Source organism: Pavona decussata, unplaced genomic scaffold (genome assembly GCF_977016875.1).
Source record: "Pavona decussata unplaced genomic scaffold, jaPavDecu1.1 SCAFFOLD_92, whole genome shotgun sequence".
In the NCBI taxonomy this organism is placed as follows: domain Eukaryota; kingdom Metazoa; phylum Cnidaria; class Anthozoa; order Scleractinia; family Agariciidae; genus Pavona; species Pavona decussata.
The window spans coordinates 69,232-95,969 of NW_028145509.1; the positions used below are offsets into that span (position 1 = coordinate 69,232).

The 26,738-nt window shown below is 39.4% G+C and overlaps 2 protein-coding genes across 5 annotated transcripts; one reads left to right on the forward strand and one right to left on the reverse strand.

Moving 5' to 3' along the window:
- Positions 1–385: 385 nt before the first annotated feature.
- LOC146473659 (uncharacterized) lies at positions 386–13,357 on the reverse strand. Of its 4 annotated transcripts, none has more exons than XM_085117704.1 (8): positions 13,264–13,357; positions 11,241–11,311; positions 10,700–10,783; positions 8,885–9,606; positions 8,222–8,413; positions 7,480–7,554; positions 4,698–4,817; positions 386–4,050 (listed from the first exon to the last, which is right to left on the reverse strand). In XM_085117704.1, the coding sequence occupies exons 4-8, from the start codon at positions 9,600–9,602 to the stop codon at positions 986–988; spliced, it is 4,170 nt and encodes a 1,389-aa protein (XP_084973830.1). In that variant the 5' UTR covers positions 9,603–9,606; positions 10,700–10,783; positions 11,241–11,311; positions 13,264–13,357; the 3' UTR covers positions 386–985. The 4 variants fall into 4 exon arrangements, with proteins under 4 accessions (XP_084973830.1, XP_084973828.1, XP_084973829.1 ...); XM_085117702.1 differs by having other exon boundaries at positions 7,480–7,551; positions 8,213–8,413; XM_085117703.1 differs by lacking the exon at positions 13,264–13,357 and adding an exon at positions 11,890–12,000 and having other exon boundaries at positions 7,480–7,551; positions 8,213–8,413.
- Positions 13,358–15,178: 1,821 nt separating this feature from the next.
- LOC146473660 (uncharacterized) lies at positions 15,179–23,940 on the forward strand. The gene is made up of 6 exons (XM_085117707.1): positions 15,179–15,303; positions 16,717–17,418; positions 17,672–17,863; positions 19,289–19,360; positions 20,115–20,234; positions 21,242–23,940. The coding sequence occupies exons 2-6, from the start codon at positions 17,406–17,408 to the stop codon at positions 23,695–23,697; spliced, it is 2,853 nt and encodes a 950-aa protein (XP_084973833.1). The 5' UTR covers positions 15,179–15,303; positions 16,717–17,405; the 3' UTR covers positions 23,698–23,940.
- The last annotated feature ends 2,798 nt before the right edge of the window (positions 23,941–26,738 follow it).

A 26,738-nucleotide genomic window follows, 5' to 3' on the forward strand; every position in this document is an offset into this window, starting at 1 on the left:
CTGGCCATTCTTAATATTTTAGTTGCGTATTGATTCAATTTAATTACATGACTATGAGACGAAATATAATGATTTGAAAAATTTTCTCATTGTATTAAACCAAAACTTTTAAAACAATGGTAGCCATCATCGGTCTCAATCCATTTATTCAGTCCAGAATTGGTGTTTTCAATTGTCAGATTGTTTTGAATATTGTCTGCAATAACGATCTCTTTTTTTTTTAAACTGGTATCTGAGTAGAGTGGTGATTCAACTGCATGGTCGACCTTGACGCGAAAGTGCCTGTCACTAGGTCGATTACTCGCTTCTGAAACACGGTTACCATTAATACCGTCATTACCAAGATTTAAGAAAAAAAGCGAAAAGATAAAAAAGGAGACAAAAATATCACCATGTACATATTTATTTCTATTAAAAAAATTGTATGCTTAATAAATAACGTATTTACAACAGTCCCTATATAACGTAGTCACAGTAATTTCAATATTTATATATTGTTCACAAAAAACAATCCACTGAGGCAATCCTTTGTACATGGTTTAAAATCGTCTATACTAATGACAAGTATAAGGTGTAACTGACTACAATTATCATTTATGAATTACAGTTAAGCCTCGATCACTGAGCGAACACCTCTCTTAAAATGGCCTTTCACGTCTAAATTCATCAACATCTTAAATTAAGATACCATTCTTACAATTATATAAAATCGTTTTGCGTAATCTGGAAAAACGTCTCGTGTCCGACGTACCTCTCAAAAGCTTCATTTTATAAAAAAGACGTCAAAATTTGGAATTTTCTTGAACACCACCACAGGAAAAAACTTTCTGTATAGCTCTCCTTAGCAGTGTCATAGCAATACTTTTAGTTTTAAGCCCACAGATCTAAACTTAGCTGAAGCATCTGTTGTGAACTAAGGCCTGAGTCAATTAAGTGGTGACCACATATCTTTGAACTTCTTGCTTTAATTTTTTCTTCAGTCAAATCAAAAAATTCGACAAGGTAAATCAACATTTACCGTTTTATTAAATTTACAAGCCTCAGAAACGCAAATAGTACCCTTTTCACCAATACTGAAGTTACATCCCAAATCCAAATTAGTCAAGGAGGAGTTTACTGTGAGGGACTGGGAAAGGGATCCAGCACCGGGATCACCAATACTGTTACAACTCAAATTCAAATTAGTCAGGGAGGAGTTTACTGTGAGGGCCTGGGAAATGGATGCAGCACCGGCATCACCAATACTGTTGTGACCCAAATCCAAATTAGTCAGGGAGGAGTTTTCTTTGAGGGCCTGGGAAATGGATGCAGCACCGGTATCACCAATACTGCTCCGATACAAATACAAATTAGTCAGGGAGGAGTTTACTGTAAGGGCCTGGGAAAGGGATGCAGCACCGGCATCACCAATACTGTTGTGACTCAAATTCAAATTAGTCAAGGAGGAGTTTTCTTTGAGGGCCTGGGAAATGGATGCAGTACCGGTATCACCAATATCGTTACAACGTAAATCCAAATTAGTTAGGGAGGAGTTTACTGTGAGGGCCTGGGAGAGGGATTCCGCACCGGTACCACAAATACCGTTAAAACTCAAATCCAATATAGTCAGGGAGGAGTTTACTGTAAGGGCCTGGGAAAGGGATGCAGCACCGGTGTGACCAATACTGTTCCAACTCAAATCCAAATTAGTCAGGGAGGAGTTTACTGTGAGGGCCTGGGAAATGGATGCGGCACCGGTACCACCAATACTGTTGCTACCCAAACCCAAATTAGTCAGGGAGGAGTTTACTGTAAGGGCCTGGGAGATGGATGCAACACCGGTCTCACGAATACTGTTGCTATTCAAATCCAAATTAGTCAGGGAGGAGTTTACTGTGAGGGCCTGGAAAAGGGATTCAGCCCCGATATCACCAATACTGTTCTCTTTCAAATCCAAATTAGTCAGGGAGGAGTTTACTTTGAGGGCCTGGGAAAGGGATTCAGCACCGGGATGACCCATACTGTTCGCACGCAAATTTAAATTAGTCAGGAAGGAGTTTACTGTAAGGGCCTGAGAAAGGGATGCAGCACCGGTGTGACCAATACTGTTCCAACTCAAATCCAAATTAGTCAGGGAGGAGTTTACTGAAAGGGCCCGGGAAAGGAATGCAGCACCGGTGAGACCAATACAGTTCTTACTCAAATCCAAATTAGTCAGGGAGGAGTTTACTGTAAGGGCCTGGGAAAGGGATGCAGCACCGGTGTGACCAATACTGTTCCAACTCAAATCCAAATTAGTCAGGGAGGAGTTTACTGTAAGGGCCTGGGAAAGGGATGCAGCACCGGTGTGACCAATACTGTTGCTACCCAAATCCAAATTAGTCAGGGAGGAGTTTACTGTAAGGGCCTGGGAAAGGGATGCAGCACCGGTATCACCAATACTGTTGTGACTCAAATTCAAATTAGTCAGGGAGGAGTTTACCGTGAGGGCCTGGGAAAGGGATTCAACACCGATATTAGAATGTAAACACCTTGAACTTAAATCCAACTCAGTGACAAAAGAAAGATCAAGGTGCTTTCCTAAAATATCAACTAATTGAGCACGAAAGTTTACTTTCTGGACTGTCCATTCCGATAAACAGGCGAAGACCAATAGAAGATCTCCACCAAGGTCAACGCTTGAGGTGGAGCTTTTGAAATTTATATGCTCAACCCAACTACTTACAAGAGATAATGCGACCTTCTCACTCCTTGAGGCTAAGATTCCACCCATGAACCTGAAAACTTCAAATAGTTCATGCCGATATCTATCATCAGTCACTACTGAGGCACAGTCAATTTCTCCGTCGAGAATCTGAAACGTAAGATAAAGGCCGGAAAAGAATTCTTGAAGAGACTTGTGAAGAAATCCACAACGCATGCAAGGTATTCTCTTACTACCACCAGTCTGGATTGAAAGAAATCCGAACTTGATTAAAGGGCTTCCTTTGAAAACCTCTTCCTGTTTTTCGAAATGTAACTCTCCATTACGAAGAGACTGTAGCGCCATATGCCCGAGGAGTATCAGGTCTTTCTTGTAAACTGTAATTAGGTCTCCACTGTTGCTTGACAAACCGTTCTTTTTTTCGTATCTCCGCAAAACGCATAGGACAATTTCGATGTATAATTGCGTTCTGCTGTTTGGCAGACTACCGTCAAAATCCTCAAAAAGAACACAGAGTAAGGTTGTATTAAGTGGATTTTTTGTCAGTTCCTGTAAGCCTTGTAGTACGACAACAACATCAACATCGTCGTCATCATTTTCATCATCATGATCCTTATAAAACAGATAAGGCCAAATGTTTCTGATAAGCTTTTTAGCCAAGTGCTCCTTGTGTTGGAAATATTTCCTTATGAAATTCTTCGCGTCCACTTCGGTGAAACCTGCTATCTCCCATAATGCATCACAGTATTGCCTCACTTTCTTTCCTGTTTCATGACGAGATGTGACAACAATGTGACTTTCGGAAAACTCTTTACTTTGAATTAATTTAAGGTACATGTCTAGTTTGCTAGGTTCCGCCTCATCTAATCCATCGAGCACCAAAAGTACTTTGGACTGATTCTCTCGGAGGAATTGAAGAACAATATCTTTAGCTTCTTTGTCAAGATCGTCAGGGAGAATTTGTTCTTCGATAGCTTCCCATATGCTAGATTTGATATCACGGCATCTGAGAAGCAACAACACTTCGATTTTTGGGAAGGACTCGTCCCATTCATTATCTTGTTTAGTAGCCCAATCATACGCCAGCTTTTGACAGTAGGTCGTCTTTCCCATGCCTGGTTCCCCTTCAATGAGGACGATCCTCGGCTTTTGGCAATCTCTGTGTCTTCTAAAGATACCCGTCATGTTCGAGATTTCATCCTTCAGGATTCCACGTGTCTTTTCTTTTTCAACGATCCTAAGTCTGGTGAAAAGGTCTTTCAGATGAAAGCAAAAATCTTCATGCCAAGGTAGTGGAAAAATCTGGGCTTCGCGTCTTTGGTAGAATTGTCGGATCCTTTGTATAAAGTTGCTTATTTGTGAAGCTCCTACAGGAACAAAAGATACCAGTTAGTGCCATTGTGGATATTGTCTATATGTATTTCTATTAATTGACACAATTTGACAATGACGTGTTTGTTCTCTTTTGCATTATTTAGAAATTATCTCATCATAGGTTTTCGCATAGGGTTTTGTTACGTTCCATAACATAACAAAATAGATGAGCACCCGCCAAACCCTGCTGGCCTCTACTGATTTCTTCATTCACGACGGTGGGGGTGTGGATTTGCTTAGATGTTCCTGCGTTCATATGGTTCCTAAGTAAATATTCAACTAAACGTTGTATCTTTTTAAAGCCCCATCTATTTAATGAGGACTGTGATCTTCAAGTATCTTTAATGGCTTTCCCAGTTTTTCATTCGAAGAATTATTGAGTCAGATGTCACTGAACTTTTTTAACCTCTATTTGTTTTTCGACCAAAACGTTCTTCAGCTGGGATTTTAATTACGCGTACGAAGCAGTCACTGCACATATCAACGGGACACTTTACCCACCGATTTGAAAAGTTCTAAAATAGTGCCCTTTCTCTGTCAAAACGGAATGGGAGCAATACAAAATAAAAGCATTAGGAAACTCTTAAACCCACCTTTACACTATGATCAGATGACTTGAATAATATTATTTATAGCGTACCTGCGTCGCCCGCAATCATTGTCCTGCCCTCAGTCCGTTGTGGAGCCTGGGTAGAAGGTGAAGATCTTCCACTCGTTGCTGTTATGGGGCTCTGAGTATGGGAAGAAGACAAACAAGCGTCTGTCGAAAAAAAAAAGATACAACTTGATTAAATAAGATATAAACACACGTGCTGTGCGCAATCCCTTAGATTACTTCATTCTTGGGTCGTTAAGAGGACAAAGTTGGTACTTACTAACAACAACACGTAGTGGCTGATTCAAAATGAGACAGTTTGTTTGTTTCCATGTTTGACTCGAGGGAAACATCGATATTCGATGGAAAAGAAGCTCGCTTAACTGGTATCCTCTGGGAGCACCAATTCAGCGTTTTGCTATAATAGGTGGAGTTTCGTGTCTTATCTGCCCTATTTTAAGGTAGGAGTAGAATTTTTCATTAAATATCTCAATAAATTCAACTCTCTTATTTAAGCTTTCATTGCGAAATGCCGGAAGACTTGCAAGTACATTTCTTGTTACTTTCTGAATGTGGTTTAAATTATTTTCGACCTCTTAGTTTAATTTGTGAAATTTAATAGCAATGTGTCTCTCTACACACCGACGGTTTCGTTCTGAAGAAAACTTATTCATAAAAAAAATTCAACCAACAACAAAAATATTGATAGGTGGTTTGCCTGCTTGCCCGATGAACATAAAACAAAGGATGACAAAGTAGCTTCCATTCAACTACCAAGCATCTATATAATTTCTATCGTACCGATAGGAATAACTGCCTATAGAAAACAGTTACACCATACGTTTAAGTTGCAACTAATTACAGTGAATTAAATCAATTGAATGTAGTCTCTGTAAGTTTAGTACAGTGAATAGTCGATCACTAGAGCGGTTTTCAATCGACTGTGGTAAAACCAAAACCAAAGTAATTACTCTGGCCAATCACAACAGAAGCAAACAGAGCAATGAACCAATCAGAATTCAAAGAAAATACATGTAACCGGCGCCAAGCGTAGGAAAACACGTGCTAGCGAGGCACGATTGATTTTGGGTGTATATCTTACTGGTTGAGAAGGTGGCGCGAGTTTTATCAACCAATCACAGAGCGTGGTAATGTTTCTTAATAATCATAACATTCTCTCTGACAATCAGTATGGTTTTCGCAAGCATCACTCCACCGCTTATGCTCTTGCTTGTTTATATGACAAAATCTCTTCCGCCATTGACAATAAGGAATGCACAGTTGGTATTTTTATAGACTTGTCCAAGGCCTTTGACACCGTTGATCATAACATTTTGATTTCAAAATTAGAGCATTATGGTGTTCGTGGCACTCCACTTAGATGGTTCGAAAGCTATCTAAGCAATAGACAACAATATGTGGAATTTAATGGCGTTAGGTCGGAGTCTTGCGAAATTAAGTGCGGGGTGCCTCAGGGTTCTATACTAGGTCCCCTACTTTTCCTACTCTATATAAATGATCTGTGTAACGTGTCGAAGGTCGTGGACTTTATTCTTTTTGCAGATGATACAAACATATTTTTCTCCCACAAAGATTTTAACTTGCTTCCTGGAATCTTGAATTCTGAATTGCTTAAATTAACTCATTGGTGTCGAGCAAACAAACTGTCCATTAACTTTAAAAAATCAAATTTTATGGTTTTTAGACCACCCCAAAGGAGGCAAACACTTGATATATCTATTCAAATTGACAACAATGCAATTAAACGTGTGAAAGAAACAGTATTTTTAGGTGTTATCCTCGATGAGCATTTGTCATGGAAGCCTCACATTCTTAGTGTTTCTAGAAAAATATCAAAATCAATAGGTATTATTTATAAGTCTAGTTTTTGCCTCCCCAAAACCTCCTTACGTTCCTTGTACTATAGTCTAGTTTACCCTTACTTAATTTATTGTGTTTCTGTGTGGGGATCGACGTATAAGTCTAATTTAAATCGGATTATTGTTCTGCAAAAGAAGATAATTAGAATAATATCAAAAGTTTCTTTTGATGCTCATACCGGTGTTCTTTTTAAAGAACAGGAGATTTTAAAATTCTCTGACATTTATTTATACCAAATAGGTAAATTTATGTATCTTTTTAAAAGAAGCTTACTTCCAAATTATTTTCGTGATATGTTTACTCTTGCAAGTCAAATACATTCTTATAAAACAAGAAATTCCAACCTTTTCTATATACCTTATTGTCGAACTAATCTTCGAAAATTCTCAATTCGGTTTCAAGGTCCTTCGTTTTTCAACTCGCTAAGTCGTGAAATTCAAAACAGTGAAACTATCAGTTTGTTTGGCAAAAGACTTAAAAAATTCCTTCTATCTAAGTTAAATTGACTCTTTGTTGAGCTACACACCTTTTCTTTACCTTTTCTTTCTTTTCTTCCTTTCCTTTTTTTTTTCTTTTCTTCTTTAAAAAAAAAAAAATTTAATTGGAAATTTCAATCAGTACCCTTAACTTCTATGGTTTATCCAATAGTTCTAGGAAGCCTATAGTTTATAAGCCCCCGGCTTCTATATAGGCTTCCTAGCCTTTAACACATTTAATATTGTAAATAGTCAAGTATGAATATTGTAATAGTAAGAATATTGTGTGTCGTCTATAATGTATTTATGTTGTATTTTTTTGTTAATGGCAAATAAATTGAATTGAATTGAATTAATGCAAAAGCAAAGCAAAAACGCAATTACTTTATTTACTCAATTGAAAACCGCTCTAAAAACACCATGGTCAGATGCTTAAACTGGAAAATCGAGAAGCTGTTTTGACTATGTACCTGGATACTGATCAGTCCGCTTCCGCTTTCTTCCGCGTTCTGTATCAATTGAGCCTCGACAATCGGAAGAAGCTTCTGTAGAGACACAAAATAACGAAACGCATTAATGGCACACCGTGACAAGAACATATCCGGAGATAAAGGAACGTGAACTGCATAATTATTCTATTATGTATTGCGTGGCCGTTACTTTTTTCTTCTCTTGATTTACGTATGCACTCGTCACAACCAAGAACGAGTTTCGAGGGCTTCTTTGTTACAGAGCGGGGCTGTTTAGTCAATGGAAAAAACACCTACCGCTAACTCCTAAGATAAATTACCCTGCCATATTTAATTGTAACCAATTTTTTTTTTCTACTTTCTATTTACCATTCCTAAGAAACCGCGCCTTTTATTTATTTACAAGGAAAAAAAATCAAATGATCAGAAAATGACATCACGATTTAAGAGTGACAAGAAGTCCTTGCAATAATTTAAGTATTTTTAGCGGTCACTTTCAGTCACTGTTTTTTGCCAAAGAGAAGAATTTGAACTAATAACTGATTTTTTAACGAAAATGGGCCTGTTCCTAGACCACTGATTATTTAGTTGGTTAGCGTGTTTCATCACCAGGTCAAGAGTTTCTCTTGGTCCTTGTATCCAGCGTCAACGGTCTCGAAATAGGTCACCTTACAAAATTTTGTGCATGAAAGAACAAGAACACAAATTAAATAGCCTCTCTTGTTAAATAGACATTCATTACCTTCACTTTGATAATGGGGCCACGTACGGAAAACATTAGGATCCCTTAGAATGTGTTTTACAACAGAGGCTGCCATCACACTAGCAAAAGGAGTCCAACTCTCTGTTGTTGACTCGGCACCATCTGCATAATCAGCTATTCCTTTGACAATGAGCCACTCAATCTGATCATCAAATGCCGCTGTAAACACTCCTATAATACGAACAGCGGAAGGTACTTTACTGAAAGTTTATTGAATGAAAGAAAGTCCATGCATATGGATAAATGGAAAGCAGCAGACTCCGTGTAGCATACTAAATGAGTGCTCGGGGCAAAACAGACCAAAAGCTGCGGCTTTTTACACCGCCTTTTGCTATTTTAGCTCAGATTCGCCGGATTCTCTGCATGCGGCCTTTATTTCATCCAGTAAACGTTACCCAAATGTTTTTGGGCGTTGCGTTTTGTGATTAAAAAAAAAAAAAACGGAAAACGTTCCCACAATCATAGGTTAAATCATAGGTAAAACAACGGATAACATACGTTTCTGGGGTAAGTGCCTATGGGAAGTGATTGAGGGAATGTCACATGCAAATCACGTCATAGTGAGGACAAAAAGCTTATTTTGCACGGCTCTATCTATGTTATGATTAGTTGTGTTGCGGCCCAACTAAACTGTCAACTTACCTTCTCCTTCCATTTCAAGAGCAATCGCCTGAGGATGAGATTCGGCCAGTTGGTTGCGCCGCCAGTCAGCACGGACCTGTTCGGGGCCACTCAGAAACTCTCCATCACAATGAACTGTGATCTCTCGAGACTGTGAGCTATGTAGAGGAGCCTTGTAACCCTCAGCTGTATGTTTGATGACGTTGAGGAAACGTCTGCTCACATAACTTCTCATGCCAGCCCATTGTTCATTTTGCGTCACTACTTTAGAGGCATACGTTGTTAATTTTGCTGAAACAACAACGTCGCCAACTTTTGCTTTCTGGGCGTTGAGACTACTGCATGCTCCAACGGAAATGACTGCTTTAGGTCTGAGCACATATACGGAATTTTTCACGGAAATCAGAGCGCCACCAGGACCACTGGAGCCTTTACAGCATCGAATTAAAGCAACTTTCACTTTCTCATCCGCGTCTTCTCCCAGACCCTCAAAATACACGTAACCAATATCGTCAAACCAACATCTAAAAGGATTGATCAACTGCCTGTAACAAGCCAAGAACTCGCAGTCGTTGACTGTCAGTAACACAATGTCAACAGGCAGTGGAGCATAACTTGGATCTTTTGCTCTTGTTTCAACATCTCCCATGGAAGGAAGACTTACACTCATCTCAGGAGGGCCATCATCAGTGTAAGGCATCTTTTCACTGCTGACAGGTTTGTCCACTGTTTTCGACATGTTACTGAAGATAGAGATAACGACGAAAGAAAAAATCAGTAACAAATAGTATATTTGTCTGCAGATGCGATAACAAATCTTAACCCTAAATTATATTCAGCCCTTGTCAGTTGGTAAAGGGGGTGGGGAGAAGGATTTGCTGATCTGATTCTCAATTGTTTCTTGATTGAAAAAAAAAAAATCAAAACGAATGGTAAGTCAAAAAATAAGAACATTCCAACCATCTTCAAAAGGAAATAGGCCATTTCCGATTTTATCTTGGATCTCATTGTGAAAGCAAGGTTAAGTGCAAAAATTTTATTATGAAAATTATTTTTCATTTGTCTGCAAATAAAACTAATTTTCATACGAAAAGTTTTGCACTTAGCCTCGCTTTCATAATGAGGTTCACGGCAACTCGGAAATGGTCTATTTGTGGCTCTCTTGATTTATTAATTCAACGGAAATCCCAATTTGCTTAGAATGTGAAAGTTTCGCAACACAAAACAAAACATAGAAGAAAGAAATTCCAGACGTACATATTACATTTGTATGCATGTAGAGTTATCTAGATATCAAGTAAGATTCAGCTTGGTCTATTTATACCGGCTATTTTAAATCCTTTTATAGTTCGGCTCGTTACAGCAAATAACTAACTAGGACATTCAAGAATCATATCAGTAAATTTCATTGTTGATGTTATCGTTACAAACCGGTTTCTTTTACATTAACACTACATTGTCTTTGTTTCTAGCTTGGTCAATCTAGTACTCTGTGCATGCTATACGTATTTACCAAGCTAAGGTGGAATAAAATTCTTATCTAGACTGCGAGCAGTTTCTCTTTTGCTCGAGAATTCGCGAGGAAGAACTACTCGCGCGGGTCGCATGCGCCACTCCCACCCCCCGCCCCCTCCCGGAATATCGCGCTGGCTCAGTTTTTTGCAAGCAAAAGATAGACTGTTCAAAGTCTAGTTCTTACCCTGACCTACTTATCAAATGCTCGGTTTTGTCGTTTAACAGAGCGATCAACTAAAAAAAGTAGTCAGTCTTTTGAAATTACTACAAACAGGACTATATTAAGTAAAATATGAACATTATTGCATTTAGCATACTCACCGAAAGCCGAATTCTATCTGTACTTGTAATGGATCCTCGAGTTATTTATGTGCAGCCCACAATTTTTATGTCCTTTTTTTCGGCCTTCAAAACAAAGAAACAAAAGAAAAATTAGCATTTATAAAGCGAAAGAAACTTATAGACGCCACACAGTTCACTCGAATGTCACGCGAGCATTAAAAATAAACCAACATAAATTAATCCATAGTTATTTAACAATGGCAATAAATGGCCGAAGGCAAACATACAGCAATCTTCACAGCAGGGTGTCAAGAGCCCCACTAAAGAGGAAACAATGCTTTTCAAAAATACAAAGCTTTCAGTATCAAAAAGAGCGAAAAGAAATTTAAAAAGAAAAAAAAAGAAAGAAAGAAAGAAGCCCAATTATGCATCTGGATCTTATATCGTCTGAAGTAAGCTTCATATGTCGGTGAATGTTTTTTCGGTGAAAAGTGGTTTATGGCATGTATACGTATTAAAATCTAGTTAAGCGTGAGAGGCTTATAAAAGAATGTTAAAAGACTATATATCAAGACTATACCTGTCTAAGGCTCTTTGGTTTTTAAAACACAATCAGAAATCTGCAACAGACGTTTAAGACGCTTTCAAGCACTGCAAAAGAAGCGAGAAGAAAAATGAAAGTAAGTTAGGGTAAAAAAAACCAATGCATTTCACAAGTAATGTATGGCTAAAGGTCACTGTGCTAGCAGCTTCGATGGATAATTTGAAGGCACTGTTTAGAGAAAGCTAAACACAAGCCAACGTTAATTGTTACGGCTGTGAAAAGGCTATTGAAGTTTGCTTTATGGTGTAGTTGCTAATGGGCGCTATTTCACCAATTTTCAGCAGATCTTTATTTGGAGCGCCAAACACCTTTAAGTCAATTGATTTCCACACGAGTGAATAGACGAGCTCAAAGTAAATTAAAAATGGTAATGTTTATCATAGTAAAATGGTTAGTCTTTAGCTCAAAGCCCATTGCCAGAAACGAACTTTGATCAATGGTCATTTTACAGAATTGCAAACATAAAAGTATAAATACTGCATTCTCACAAAGATGCAGACAGTGAACAAAGCAAACGCTGGAGTCACGTCAATGCAAATGAGATGCTCATGAATCGTGATGGAACCTTAGAAATGCCGCTTGAAAGTTTGCTTTGTGCGCTTCAATTCAAATCTAAAGTACAAACCTTCATTCCAAGTCAGATTTCAAAGACGAGGGGACATCGATTTGATGGACATTTGTATACGTTTCAGAACGCTTGAACTGAAACCAGCGTTAGATAAAGAGTGATTTTGATGCTCAAATTAGGTGCGGCATGGCAACCATGGGTACATGACGTTATTTTCGGGATGGGTGCATAGAGGGGGGAGGGGAGGGTAAGAGGGATGGGGGGGGGGGGGGTAAGTAAAGTACTAAGCGGTGGGGTGCAAGACTCAAAACATACCAACCGCGAATGATTTTACAGGAGCTAATAGACTGGACCTTTAAATTAGTACACACACAAAACGAAACAAATAGAAAAAAACAAGCAACAAACAAACAAAGCAATAATAAGTTAACATCGTAGATGAAGACATACATTTAAACACAGTACCCCAGCAAACCCCTCCTTTCCCCCCCCCCCCCCCCCCCTTCCCACCTCACACAAATCCTTTCACTTTGGTCTTGTGACTCCCTTGTCAATCACTTAGACAAAACATTCTTTAATTCTTTGATACTGTCCTTCACTCAAGTGTCGCGAAAGTAATAGAACTGGGCCGCGCGAACAGCATTTGCATTTGCGCAATCGTTCAAACCAAATAAAAGGAATTTGTGAAAACTACCTCTCCGTGAAGCAACGGACGATCGAATAGAAACGTTCTCAATAGTTTGTAGGAGAAGGTAATGCATTTCCGAAAATACTCCAAATGGAAAGATCACTTGAGAGCCCCAAAGAAAACATCGCCAACGGAATTGTTGGAATGTGCTGGCGAATCAAATTCTTTCAGTGGTATGAAGGTCGATCATAATCTTTAAAAACAATCCTCCTAATTTTGAGAAATAAGAAACAATAAATAAACCCCGCCGTTTCCAATCAAAAAATTGTCTTTTTGCCCTTGGTAGAAGTCATCATTTGCAACTTGACTTCGAGTTGATGAACGCGATTTGTTTATTACAGCCTTAATACTGTATAGAAGGCCAAGGCTTACAAGGTTTACAAGTGTCTGCTCTAGTTGAAAGCAAAATGAAGCAAAACACAATATGATCTGCAAAAAGGTTGCAACCAAGAAGAAATTTGGAAACTTCCTTTTAGAGAGGAAGAAGGCACATCACAGATATGACTGTTGTTTATAGTTGTTGATTTTATCACAGTTACAAAAACGAAATGAACAAGACAAGCATTAATTGTCGGTGCGGGGGCTGTTGTGATCTGTTGTACTCACGGCTGGCTAGACGCCAAACCGCTCTGCGCTTTGTTAAACTCTATCGCGCATAAATTGATCATGATTCTATAATTACAGAATAGCTTCTTATGTGTTTCAAACACCTCGAAAAGCTTACCTATCAGTAGGGAACATACCTGCACGCGCAGAAGCTGAAGAATAGAGCACATCATGTAGATGAACCTCGCAAGCGAGGAAGTCTAAACTAAAAATGATAGATTCCGACTAAGCGACTGACGTACGTCATTTGTCGGGGGAGGGGTCAGGAAGACTGTAATCAGAAAGGATGACTGGTTGATGGTGTTTCGAGTGAGACAACAAACGGCAAACACAGTAGATGCTTATGCTCGCAAGCTAGCCGTCGTGAAGTCGTTCCTGTAGCTTGAACTGAACAAAGTAAAAGGCAAACTAACACAACATCATTCAGATAATAATGTTGCCCCTCCAGCCCTCGTCCCATCGCTCAGTTGTTGAAGGTGAGCTCTCCCCCCCCCCCCCCCCCCTGCCTTCCGGTTTTGCCGCAATTCGAAAGAACAAATCTAAAAGAGAAATGTTAATAGTATACACTTGTGTAGATGCTGTAGGGATGACAAAATCCTAACGCAAACGGGTCAATGGAAATATCCAATGGACAGATGGTTCTCTTGTCTTCTCTTGCCTTATTTCCTGGTGCGGTGGCGGGGCGGAAGGGGGGGGGGGGGGGGGGCGAGTGTGAATAGTTATTAGTAGAACGTTCACATTGCCGTCATTGTGAAACAAAAGCGGCAAATTGTCTCAAATGTTCGAATATTTTCGATAATGTTCGATGGCACTTTGATTCCGTAAATGAACAGAACCAAGCAGTGGTGACATTCGCTACACAAGGAGCATATTAAGTTAACTTAGATGTCACAAGCTTAGAGTTCCGCTATTGTAGGGTATTAATTAGGGGAGGAGGGGAGGGGAGGACTTCAGAGCAGTAGCGGTTTTCAATCGCGTTCGCTTGTCACATCCTTTTAAAACACAGTTTGATAAAGCTTGTGAGATTCGCTTGTTAGATGTCTGAGATGTGGCCCTTAGAAAAAGAAACGCGAGTCTAGAGTCACAAATTACGTGGCAATAGAGTGTTACCTTTCGCGCAGTTTTCGATTCCCTGTACTGAAGCTCATGTTTTATAACTTTATATGCTCCGTAATCAGAATTTAATTAGCCTTCGCCCACTAAAAATCGACATAACGAAGAAGTAATGCATTTATAATCATCGGAGAGCGAAGTCTACGTGCAGACGTCTACAATTGCCTTTGGCTATAAAACCGGAAACTAAGAAGAGACAACTTCCTGTAAGAATGCAGTTCCTCTTTTTCCGAGAAACTGGTAATTATCATACGTAGGCTCATCGTTTCCCGGAAATACGGAGCAATCTTATCATACGTTCCAAAGACTATGTTCAGAATTATTTCGATTACAAAGTTATGTGACAACAGAAGACACGAGTTTTGAGAAAGGAAGCTATAAAAATACTCAGGTCGGTGTTTCCGTGGGTGCACGCGACCTGAAAATATAAACTTTACTTCATTTGTGCTACTTCACGATTATTTCAATTCGCTCAACTTTTATAGAACGGCGAACTATCTAGGGACCAAATTCGTAGGATTGGCGTTCAAGTGAAGAAAGAAAATGAAAAATTCACCGTCTTGTGCTCACTCTCCCAAAAAAAAAAAAACTATAATTTAGTTATTTTACGTTATTGTTTTGCAGAGGACAGCGAAGAAATACACCAAAATGTAAAACACACGTGCAGAGAGATTGCTTTTGCTTATTAAACCTATTGTTTTGTGGCGTTGGCGTTGTCGTCGCCGTCGTCATTGCTTAAGCTCCCTTTTATTTTTCTGCTTTAGCGTGGAGTTGGTAGAAAATTTAATTAAACAACCGTTTGGCAAAACAGCGAAACAGCAGGTCCCAGGTTTGAACTTAAAGTTTTTGGCCCTTTTCTCAAAATAATCAAAAAACACTCTTGAAAGTTCAGCTCTCTAAACGTGACCGACAGCAAGGTGAATGCATGACGTCAACCGCCTACACCCTTGTTCAGCTTGTTATGACGTAAAGTCTCTTTTATTTTGTTTCTGCTCTGCCGTACTTAACTACAAACATGCTCTCTCTCAACTTCAGATCGGCCACCTTTTCGTTCTATGGAGCAGGTTTGTACCTTGAGATTTTTAATTCAAGAAATTACTGGCTAACTTACTTATTATGCTTATTATACTGTGTGTGCTGAAGTAAACACAAGCCATTAGTCTAATTATTTAGACATCATAGCGTTTCAAGCATTTTAAGTTTTAACTGAGTGGCATTGCGATGATTAATCCAAACTTTTAGGGCACGAGTCGTGTCTACGTCGTCTTTTGGACAAGGACGCTTGACGCTTAGACAATATTAGCAGCAAACTTTGCGGTCTATTCTTGCAATTATACGTGCGGAAGTTAATATTACGCGTTGACGGGAACAAAGACAAATTAAAGACAAATTCTAGTCAAGCTGCAATTTACTTATAGCCAAGCGAAATTGCACTAAGCGGCTTCTAACTTGGTTTTTCATTGTTTTTGAACGGCTTTTCAACTATACATTTTGTGTAGATCAATTTCAAATACAAGTCAATCACGGTTTTGTATATTCAGACTTACTCTTAAACATCATGATGTTCGTGTTAACTGAGTGGTTTACCATGAATAACAATGTTTGGCGTTTTTAATGGGCTGAACGGCAAACGAACAAGCTGAATCATTCTACAAGCGTTGACATCTCTTGTGGTCCAAAATATATCTGTTCGCTTCAGACACTTGCGCAAGGCTGTCGAGAAACGCGTTCCTAGAATTAAGTAATTTTATTAGATGTTAATCTAGGCTTTTAGGTACGATTTTGCTCAGGTCTCTCCCTCTCGATTTGCATCAGTCATGTAAATTGGTAACGTAAAACGCATTCAGTGTTTTCTCAAACCACAGAGATGTCATGCATCCGTTAATGTACGTCTTTGCAAGCTTTTTTCCTCCTTTACTCTCAAATAATTGTGTAATTGAGCTTTGTTTTTATTGCTCGCGTGACATTGCTTGTGATAGGCGAAACCAGAGTGATCGACAAGTTGACTATCTTAAACACTTTCATTTTCTCTTTCAATCCTTCCGCTATTCGGCGTTTCCACGGTCTATCAAATTCTACAGTATCATAACCAGCTGGAAAGGTTTTATTTAACGTTCAATCTTGTGCACTTACCACGAAGTAAATATATAGTAGGCGTTTGTTTTGCTCGAGATTAATTAATCGTTACGTGACATATATTCCCAACTTGAGAGTTCAGCCTTGTATTGTTTATTAAATATCAAGGAATACTAAGTAAGTGACTAAAGTTAAATTCTTAGGAAATTGTCTTCCTGGTTCCGCTAGCCCTCATGGTTAGTCCAAGAAGTACCTTTTATTTAAAAAAAAAAAAAAAAAAAAACTATTTAAATACAATTCAAAATTAGTGTAAGGCAAGAGCACGATTAAAGATTGTTCCAGTTGTTGTAATTCAGCAACTAATATGTGTAATTTCGTTTTTTGTTTATTTTCTTGTTTAGTTATTTCTTGTTGAGGAACATGTCAAGCACGGGAAGCAACGATAGTAACACTGTAACGGAGGCTTGTAGTGATGTCAAACCTCCTCAGATGACTGTGAGTCTCCCACGTAGCAAGGATCTCGTACAAAGATCAAAAGATCCAAGCTGTGCTCCACTGCCTGTCGACTTTCTTTTACTAACGGTTAAGGACTGTGAGTTCTTGGCATGCTACAGGCAATTGGTCAATCCCTTTAGGTGCTGGTTTGCCAATGTTGGCCACGTGTATTTCGATGGTGTACGAGGAGACGAGAGAGTTAAAATTGCCTTAATTCGATGCTATGAAGGCTCCAGCGGTCCTGGTAGTTCTATTATGGTTGTGCCGATTGCTGTCACTCTCCTGAGGCCAAAGGCCGTCATTTCCGTTGGGATCTGCAGTAGTATCGACCCCCAAAGAGCAAAATTGGGCGACGTTGTTGTTTCCGCAATTATTAAAATCAGAGTCAAGTGGCTTGAGAGTTACTGTGAGCAAGAATTTTCAATGTTTCATCAAACACGTGGCTGATGGCTTCGAGGCTCCTCTGCAAAACCCGCAAGCTCGAGAAGTCAAAATTCATAGAGATGGTGAATTTCTGAGTTGCCCAGAAAAGGTCAGTTCTGAGTGGCGGCGACAGCAGCTGGCTGAATCTCATCCTGCGGCGATTGCTATTGAAATGGAAGGCGAAGGTGAGTTCACTGCCCTCTTCATGCATGTTGTGCCGTGCCTCAACCACTCGGCAACTAAACCAACCACACTGGCAAAATGGCCGCTTATAGTCCTTATAGCAGCTAGCTCTTAGGAGACATTTGAACGTATTTTCTGCAATCAGAATTACCTCACTACACCCCCGGTCGATCACTTATTGTGTACCAAATTCGATTTACGAAATGAAAACTTTAGTTCAGTGGGATAATCCGACTTTTTAAATATTTGCTGCAGGCCTTTTTACAGCAGCTCATGATGGTGGGTTTGAATGGCTCGTTGTAAAAGGAGTAGCTGATTATGCAGATGGCGCTGAGTCGATCAAGGAAAGTTGGAGTCCTTTTGCTAGTGTCATGGCAGCCTCTGTTGTAGCACACATTCTGGAGGATTCTATGGCTTTCCGTACGTGGCCCCATTATCAAAGTAAAGGTAATAAATAATGTAACAAAATATATTTTTGTTCGTGATTTTTAGCTAGTTCTAATTCTGGTCTCCAAAGTAATGAGTGACTCTGACACTGTTAGGAATAATGTGATATCTTAAGTATTAGGGAGAATTTATCACACCTTTAAATTCATCCCTCCTTGTTCCCTCCTGTCGAGTGGTAACCAAACTAGTGTAACGATATCTTGAACATTGCTGAAGCCAAACGAAAGCAACATGTTTTATGCGACGCTTGGTCTCAAAGACCTGGGACCAAACTCTACCTAGAATCCTTAGAAAATAAACCCGCGCCATATTGGCTTGCCCAAAAAGTGGTCTGTGACCGGTCTACCTCCATGTCAGACCATCTCCTTGCTTTTCCTGATCCGACTTATAATTTTTTCACTTACTTCTTTACGCCAGTTCTCTTTCTGTTGGAAGATAAATCGCTTGTATTTAATCTTTCGTCATCGAGAGATTCAGAACACTGTTCTGAAGCTAGAAAATTAAATCATCTCCATGGATTCAGATACCCGCAAAGTCCGCTGGTGGGCATGCGCGCGTTCAACAATGCTGAACAAGGTGGCTAATCAAATGCAACATTGTTCTTCACACCCAAGAACAAAAGAAATGTTGGACGATATTGAAGATAATGTTTGGTGGAAATCATTAACTCATTTCCACATCATCCAACACAATGCAACATCGTCCAACAAGGTGGCGAAACGAGTGCACCATGTTGGAATCAACCATGTTGGACGATACTGCTTCCGTTTGGCCGGGCCTTTAAATTGCTGACTCCAGTACTTACGACTCTTTACAGCAGGAAATCGTAGGGCTTGTCATGTCATCATGAATGTTTAGTGATATGATTTGAACTGTATCCCACGTACTATCGCAGGTTCTGTTGTTAGTATATCGGTTGCACAGGAAAACCAAACTTTAGGGAGTTTCTTAAAGCCATGTTGTCTGTCATCATCAGGCTAAAAAATGCTTTGGATAATATAATTGAATGCATTTAGAAGACATTTCGCAAAGGGGATTTGACGAGAGCAGATTATTTGAATTATACGTCTACTAATGAGTAATTTGCCACGCAAATTCTTAATTTTAATCTAGGCGTAAAAGTTTGACTTGTTTTAAGAGAGACTCTCTCTAAGATCCTCATATCCAATTTTCACCAAGGAATAGATTTCGCTGATCATTCTCCCATCAATTGCCAATCTCTTGGCAAGTAGGTATAACAAATGTGAAATAAAATCGAAGGAATTAATTTTCAATTTCTTAAAACATTCTGCTTAAAACTTCTCACATCCTGAGCTTTGCTTGAAACGCAATGGCGAGTTCGTGAATTTTGCAAGATTTGGAGCTGTACGTTCCGCCCTTTTACGATTGGGTCATTATTTCATTCCTGTCATATTGATTCAACAGATCCGTGCAACGTTTTTCGGAGCCCAGCAGAAACGGAGAGGAGCCAACGGATGTGGGTTGAATATTATGCAGGTACAGTTTAATTTGCAAATGATCTTTGAAAGCATTATAGGAAACTTATTTTGTAAGAAAATTGAAGCTGCGAGTAACCAAAATCTTGAGCAAACTATGAACATAACCCTTGGCTGTGAGTCAGTTTAGTTTTTCTTGTTTTTGGAGATGGGCATTACAGATACAGTGAAAATAAATTGTAGAGCCGCAGAAACTCTGATGTTATTGGTTAAGCCAAGCAGCAAGTCTGATTCAACTATATATTGTCCTGGAAAATGGCGCTTTCCGACATCATTGGTATACAATGACTTACACCTTAGGTGAACAACTGAACTAAAGAAAAAATTAATTTTAAATGAACTTTAATCCTCATTCCTGGCTTAAGAGGGGTTGCCGTATCTCGGCACAAACAAATCTGAAACAACTAACAAGTAACGTTACATGTACACCATACAATCAAAACATAATTTGGAAATTACCCACTTACAGTCTGCAATTCTCTCTCTGGACCCCACGGATAAGTCTAAATCTTCAGGGAAAAGCATGCACGTCATTAAAAACGTCCTTCCCTCATGTACTAGGCTAATGGAAATTCCCTTCCCGATACCTTTTTGGGTACTTCTTCACTGTCCGATTATAACAGAACACTGTTACGTGGCGAAGGTGTTTCCTTGAAATTAAAAAGCAATCGACAATGAAGATGATTGGTATGTATGTTACTTTTTGCCCTTGTCCCATTACCACAAACGTAAGCTTTTTCATGCTGTCTCAACAGATGGTCCTCTGAATTTTCAAAGCGCAATAAACACCAGACGCGCAATATTTCCGTCTGCTGGCCAGGTATCGCAGTCGACAAAAGGCATGAGCATTAGTGAGCATACTGAGCAACATGTCGGTAGGTGTAGAACTCTGTCTATTAAATAATTACACCTGATTTATTCTAAGTAGAATGTTTGGTACAAGTGTTCTAAGGAGCTATTCTTCTCGAACACCTCATGCATAAACTTCTTAGCTCTTGACAACATGATGAAAAGTTCTCTTGATCATAGTTAAAGTGTGATCACTTTGGTTAACTTAAGTTAATTCATAAGTCGCTATATGACGATACGTTTCTTGGATATCTTAAACGAAATCTGCGCAAAGTCAGTGCTTATAGCTTAAGATCTTCGACTGCGCCTGTCCTTTCTATTACCGGAGAGAATCAGTAACTTTCCAGCACTCGGCAGCAACTACTTTAGTAAGCTCCATGTAGATATTAGAAACATAACCGAGTACAATTCCTTTTGTCGTAGTGTAAAGAGACATCTTTCATGTAAGGAACTTTAGGCAGGCAACACAATTGTACATATGTATATATTCTACATTTTTATTTTATTTTATTTGGAGTTGATTTATTAAATTATTATTATTATTATTATTATTATTATTATTATTATTATTATTATTATTATTATTATTATTATTATTATAACTTTGGGTGGCTTGTGAGAGTATTGAAAGCTGTCTAGTGGGTATCTTGTCTCTCAAAGTCGGCTTGCCCTCCTGTCCAGGCAATTTATGACATTCACTCGTGACAACTGAAATGTCATGCTAAGGATGATTTGGGGTTTGAAAAAGAGCAATAGTGGATCCTCTACAAGCAGAAACGTTTCTTAGCTGCTCTTCTTAAAAGTCCTCAATACAAGCATAAAACGTTAAGCTGGCTGGTATCGGCCGATTTAAATTAGAACCTGAGATGTCTCAGGCGGAAGGTGAATACGAAGACTTCTTGAGTGCGTCCTCATAAAAGAGCGTGACACGGAACGCCTTCATTGGGCCAAGTTTGTCTGTTTTTCTAGGATTTGACTGTATTTTAAAATACCTTAGCAAAAACTTACTTTTCGTCATTTTTGTTTTAACTAGGTCTGTCATCTCCAAGCCATATCATTGAAAGGATCCGTCTGCTCTACAGTAGACTTGAAGAACGTGTTATGCCAGTTCCTTGGCGTGATGAACAAAGCTTTCACGTCAAGGATATTTTTACACGACTAAAGATTGTTGGCAGAGAAAAGGAACGAGCAACATTGACTGATGAAATTACCAACTTGACAGCTATCTTTCGAGCTCACAACGATTGCCAAAACCCTCAAGTGGTCTTAATTGAAGGTGAACCCGGTATGGGAAAGACAACGTATTGTCAGAAGCTGGCGTATGATTGGGCAACTAAACAAGGTGAATGGGACGAGTCTTTTCCAAGTATTGAAGTGCTGCTCCATCTCAGATGTCACGACATTAAATCCAACATCTGGGAAGCCATTGATGATCAGAATATCCCTACAGGTGTCAAAAAGGAAGACAAAGAAATGTTTTTCAAATACATTCAAGAAAATCCGTCCAAGGTTCTTTTCGTTTTTGATGGCTTAGACGAGGCGTGTCCTGAGAAACTACCACTTTACATCAGCTTAATGCAAACACATGATCTTCCAGGTTGCTACATTGCTCTTACATCTCGTCGCGAAGCCGGAAAGAAAGTTAGACGATACTGTCACACACTGTGGGAGATTGTGGGATTCACCAAGGAGGATGCCATGAATTTTATACGAAAGTATTTCCGAAACAAGAAGCACATGGCCGAGAAGCTTTTAGAAAAAATTTGGCCCTTGAATGACTTGTCCCGGGATGATTCTGTGAGAGTGCCGGATTTTGTTTACTCTGATGACTCCGATAGTAGCTCGGATGATGATTTAGACGTGTACGAGAATTGTGATGATGTCAGTAGTCTATCAACAGACTTAAGGGAGCTGACAAGAAATCCTCTTCATGCAACTTTACTTTGTGCTCTTTTTGAGGACCTCGGGGACAATCTACCAACAGTAAAGCATGTACTGTACATGGAAATTGTTGATCGTGTTTTTCGACGCTATGAAAAAAAGAATGGATTGCCAAGCAAAGGTAAAAAAGGCTATGCCCTTTCTTCGGCTTACCAGGAAGAAATGAAACTTCTGGGGCGTTTTGCGTTGGAATCCCTTCTCAAAGGAGAACATTTTTTCGAAGTATCCGAAGAAAGTGACAGTCTCAATCTTTTAATCAAGTCTGGATTGCTGTCAATACAGCCTGACGGAGGGCAACCGGTGTCTTGTAAGCGTTATGGATTTCATCACCTGAACTTTCAAGAATTCTTTGCTGGCTTTTATCTTTCCATTCAAATTTACAACAGAGAAATTGACTGTGGCGCAATAGTGAATGATAAAAGGTACCTGAATGAGCTGAGTCAGGTGTTCTTTTTCATGAGTGGAATTGCATCCAGATGGGCAGATGGTCGTGGAGAGGACGCCGTGGCGTCTCTTGTGGATAGTATCACCTCGCATGTTAATTCGCTTCCTGAAACATGTACCATTGAAATTAACTCGTACCTGAAGTTAGCTTGTCGCTGTTTATCAGAATGCTCAGCTGTGGACCGCACTCGACTCGTTTCTTCTCTGGGAGAACATCTCCGTCTTAAATCTTTAAAAGTGCATGATGTGGAGCCTATGGAAGTGTTACTCAAAGCTCTCACCGCAAACCTTTCCATTATTGATTTGGATTTGAGTGAGAATGGTATTGATGATGACCATGTTGACTTGCTTTTGCAAGCCCTTGAAGCAAACCCCTCATTGACTACTTTGAATTTGAGTAGGAATGCCATTGGCAATTATGGAGCTCTTCGCCTGTCCAGGGTCCTCAATGAACGCCCCAACCTAACCAGCTTGAATTTAAGTACGAACAAAATTAATGTCGACGGTGCTGCTCCACTTTCCATTGCCCTCATGAGAAACAAATCCCTAGCAAATCTCAGTCTGAGATTTAACAGTATTGGTGCGGCAGGAGCTGCTTATCTTTCTGAAGCTCTCAAAGAGAACTCCTTCCTGACCAATTTGAGTTTGCGTGAGAACAGTATAGGTGACGTTGGTGCTGCATCCATTTCCGAAGCGCTGAAAATAAATTCCACCCTGACTACTTTGGACTTGGCTTGGAACAATATTGGTCCCCCTGGTGTCGACCTCATCCACGAGGCTGTCGTCGAAAACTTTACTTTGAGACTCTTGGATTTGAGAGGAAACCATGTTAGGCCTGCTGATAGGGCTTCACTCCACAAGCCATTCAGATCAAACGCCTCCAACCAGGTTGTAATTTTGGTTGCAGACCCGGATGATGAAGAGGACGAAGAAGAAGTAGTAGTAGTCAAAGAAGAAGAAAAAGAAGAAAAGGAAGAGGAGGAGGAAGAGAAAATGGAAGAAGAAGAAGAAGAAGAAGAAGAAGAAGAAGAAGAAGAAGAAGAAGAAGACAACGACGGAGATGAAGAAAGAGAGGAAGAGTATGAAGATATGATGATACCATGAAGCACTCATGAATACGCTGATGACATGTGCTGTGTAATCTATAGAACAGCTTTTAAATATTTTTGCAGGCCGCAAGGGCCTTTTTGAAGCTGTAAGCCTAGTCGCAATCACTAGAATCCTGATCACCTAACCGCAATAATGCATAATTACCGTTTTGAAACAGAATTCTAATATCAGACAAATTTTTCATGACGTGTTTTTTAAAAAAACCTCTTAATAATATCACTGAAATTTGTTTTGGAATTGTCTCCAACTTTAAGATTTATTTTTACTGTCTCGATTTATTCTAGGGACGGATCATCCGTCCAGACGAATAATTCACGTTTGCAAGATGAACTACAGTGATAATTTGTACGAACGGATTATCCGTCTGAAAGCCCATATTTATACACAGTCGAATTATCAGACGGGCGTTCTTTGCCAAAGTTTGCTCCAGACGGCTGATCCGTCTCCAGTATTAATCGGGCCATTAACTGAGCATCAACGGCCGGTGCAATCTTATTGCAGTTCAGTTTAACTTTATTTGGCCTTCCGTCAAAGTCAGTGCGGGCAGAATCAGCCGCCGGAGTAGAATAATATTTATATATTGCAAATCGTTGAGCAGGTGATGAAGCATGTTTTCGTGATGCCTTTCGACAAGATACTATGAGGTAAGAGAGCGAATCCCTGTGCCTCATGATAATTATTTTCAATCTTTTTTTAGTTCGCGCCATGCTATTTTGGGAAATTGTAATCCGCCATTGAGTTTAAAATTAAATGACGCCACTCTAACTGACCAATAAGATGTCGACATTAACATAGCAACGCAAACAAAAATAGATTGAACAAATTTTCATAGGAAGAGGGGCATGTATGGGGGATTCGCTCTCTTACCTCATAGTCTCTTGCTTTCGACTACTTATCGATTTCCGGTATCAGCCCATTGCATTGATTGTTAGGTTACATTTTACCCGTGGGGAAGATTGATGTAATTCATGCCATATGACGCAGAAACCCCCTTTGGAATGAATTCATTTCGACTACTGAACGGTTAAAGGGGTAGTGTCACCGAATTTTGGGTCGCTGTGAATAGTCAGAAAACGTGTTAATTTCAATGGAATAATGGTTTAGCTTTGTTAACAATAACCCTACTAGTGCACAGAAACTACTGTTAACTATGTTTGGTTGCGGATGGCTAGGATACAAGCGGATTGGAATTTGAAAAAAAAATTGGCCAATTTTCTCTAGTTCATTCTGTGTATTGTAGAGAAGTCGCAAAAAATTGATTATGGTTCGTTCCTAATAGGAGAGAAACCTCAACATTTCCTTCCCGGTGTTGTAAGAGCAATTTCATGTTACAAAACAACTTCGTTTAAAAATATATTTTCGGAGCAGTTTTCAGTGACCCGAAATGCAGCAAAATCGTCGTGATAGTTCCTCTTTAAACACAGTGCTCAGTACACAAGCACTGAATGAACAGATCTAGGCAAACATATTGCTCAACGGATAGCCCCATGAAAAGTAAATTAAAATAGACAAAAACGTAAAGATCTTCATTGTACCTTTTACATCAACATCGTAATGTTAAAAAGGGTAACTTTCCCCTAGCAAGCTGTGTCTTGATTGGAAATTTCTCTGGGGTGCAACAGAACCTCTTAAAAAACCCGGTAAAATCGATAACAATCAATAATTTGAGCTTATAGAATGATGATTTATTTAACAATTTTTCCACTATCGCGCGTTGGATATGTACATGAGATGGTATAAGACGCCATTAATATAATCATCTCATATCCAACAAGAGCGAGTGGTATACTTGATTTATTAAAAACAATCAACAAGTACTGCCAGATCTTATTGATTTCGCTTTTCAAGAACAACCAGAAGATAATTTGATGGCCGCTATTTCTCGGGCATGGTATAATGGCTCATATACAATGGTCGCTAAGCCAACCAAATCCTTAGAATTGCACGATGCACCTTTCGATAAGGGCAAATATCAATCATTATAGTCAAATTATTGCCGACTGATTGACATTAAATTAATCTTAGTTAGATTACCGAAGTTCAATGTTCATAGCTATGGATTTAACACGCCGGTATAAAATGCATGTGTTTGATCTGTCTCGCAGCAGTTTGTTTCAATAGCAACAGTTTGTTCCAATCGACTGATTCAGCCAAATATGAGGTCGGATGAAAACGACAAACGAGTAAGTCTAATATAAAGTACTCACATGGGTAGTGTCTCTTCCAACATATAACATTACCATTGCCTGATTTCATACCGCGGGGGTCTGGGTACAAGTCTGTGTATTATGGGATATGGGACTCAACACCCACATAGCCAGAAAGGGCACATCGAACTTTACAACATCCTCAAGTTTGGTGTTAATCAAGCTAATATTAGGCTAGATACAGCCATTCAAAAACTTAAAAAATTTACTAAGAAATGTATGGAACGCCGGACAAATCGTCCGTCACGTCCGGCGTTCCATACATTTCTTAGTAATTTTTGGAGTTTTTGAATGGCTGTATCTTTCCTAATATTAGCTTGATTTTGACACCAAACTTGAGGATGTTGTAAAGTTCGGTGTGCTCTTTCTGGCGATGTGGGTGTTGAGTCCCATATCCCATAATACACAGACTCGTACCCAGACCCCCACGGTATGAAATCAGGCAATGATTTCACAGCGGGCTTGAAAAGACAATCTTTATTACATGAACGTCAAATATTGGCTGCCATGAAAATACCAATTGCATAAGTGACTTTTCATTAAATGAAAAGCTATTCGCTTCGTTGTTTTGTTGCCGCCATTACATCACTGGCATGCCTTCACGACACAAAGCGAATTGCGACACGTAGACGAATTGTAATACATTCCTGGAAAATATGGCGAGGCAGCAGGAAAAACAACGCGAAGAGACTGGTAGGTAGGTGTCGTTTTTCACGGCTATGGATAGATATCTTTTTGTTCTCATGCATTTAAAGTTCACGGCTTTCGACTTTTTGGGTTCACCGGATCACGGCAAACATTCGATCACGTGCGTTTCACAGGAAACCC

Coding starts and splice junctions, on each gene's coding strand:
- LOC146473659 (XM_085117702.1), bottom strand. CDS start 9,602: ATGTCGAAAACAGTGGACAAACCTGTCAGCAGTGAAAAGATGCCTTAC. Junction 7,552..8,212: donor TCAAAGTGAAGGTAATGAAT/GTCTATTTAACA, acceptor TCTCTACAGAAG/CTTCTTCCGATTGTCGAGGC. Junction 4,051..4,697: donor AATGATTGCGGGCGACGCAG/GTACGCTATAAA, acceptor TTGTTCCTGTAG/GAGCTTCACAAATAAGCAAC.
- LOC146473660 (XM_085117707.1), top strand. Junction 19,361..20,114: donor GTGGGTTGAATATTATGCAG/GTACAGTTTAAT, acceptor CTGTCTCAACAG/ATGGTCCTCTGAATTTTCAA. Junction 20,235..21,241: donor GCATACTGAGCAACATGTCG/GTAGGTGTAGAA, acceptor TGTTTTAACTAG/GTCTGTCATCTCCAAGCCAT.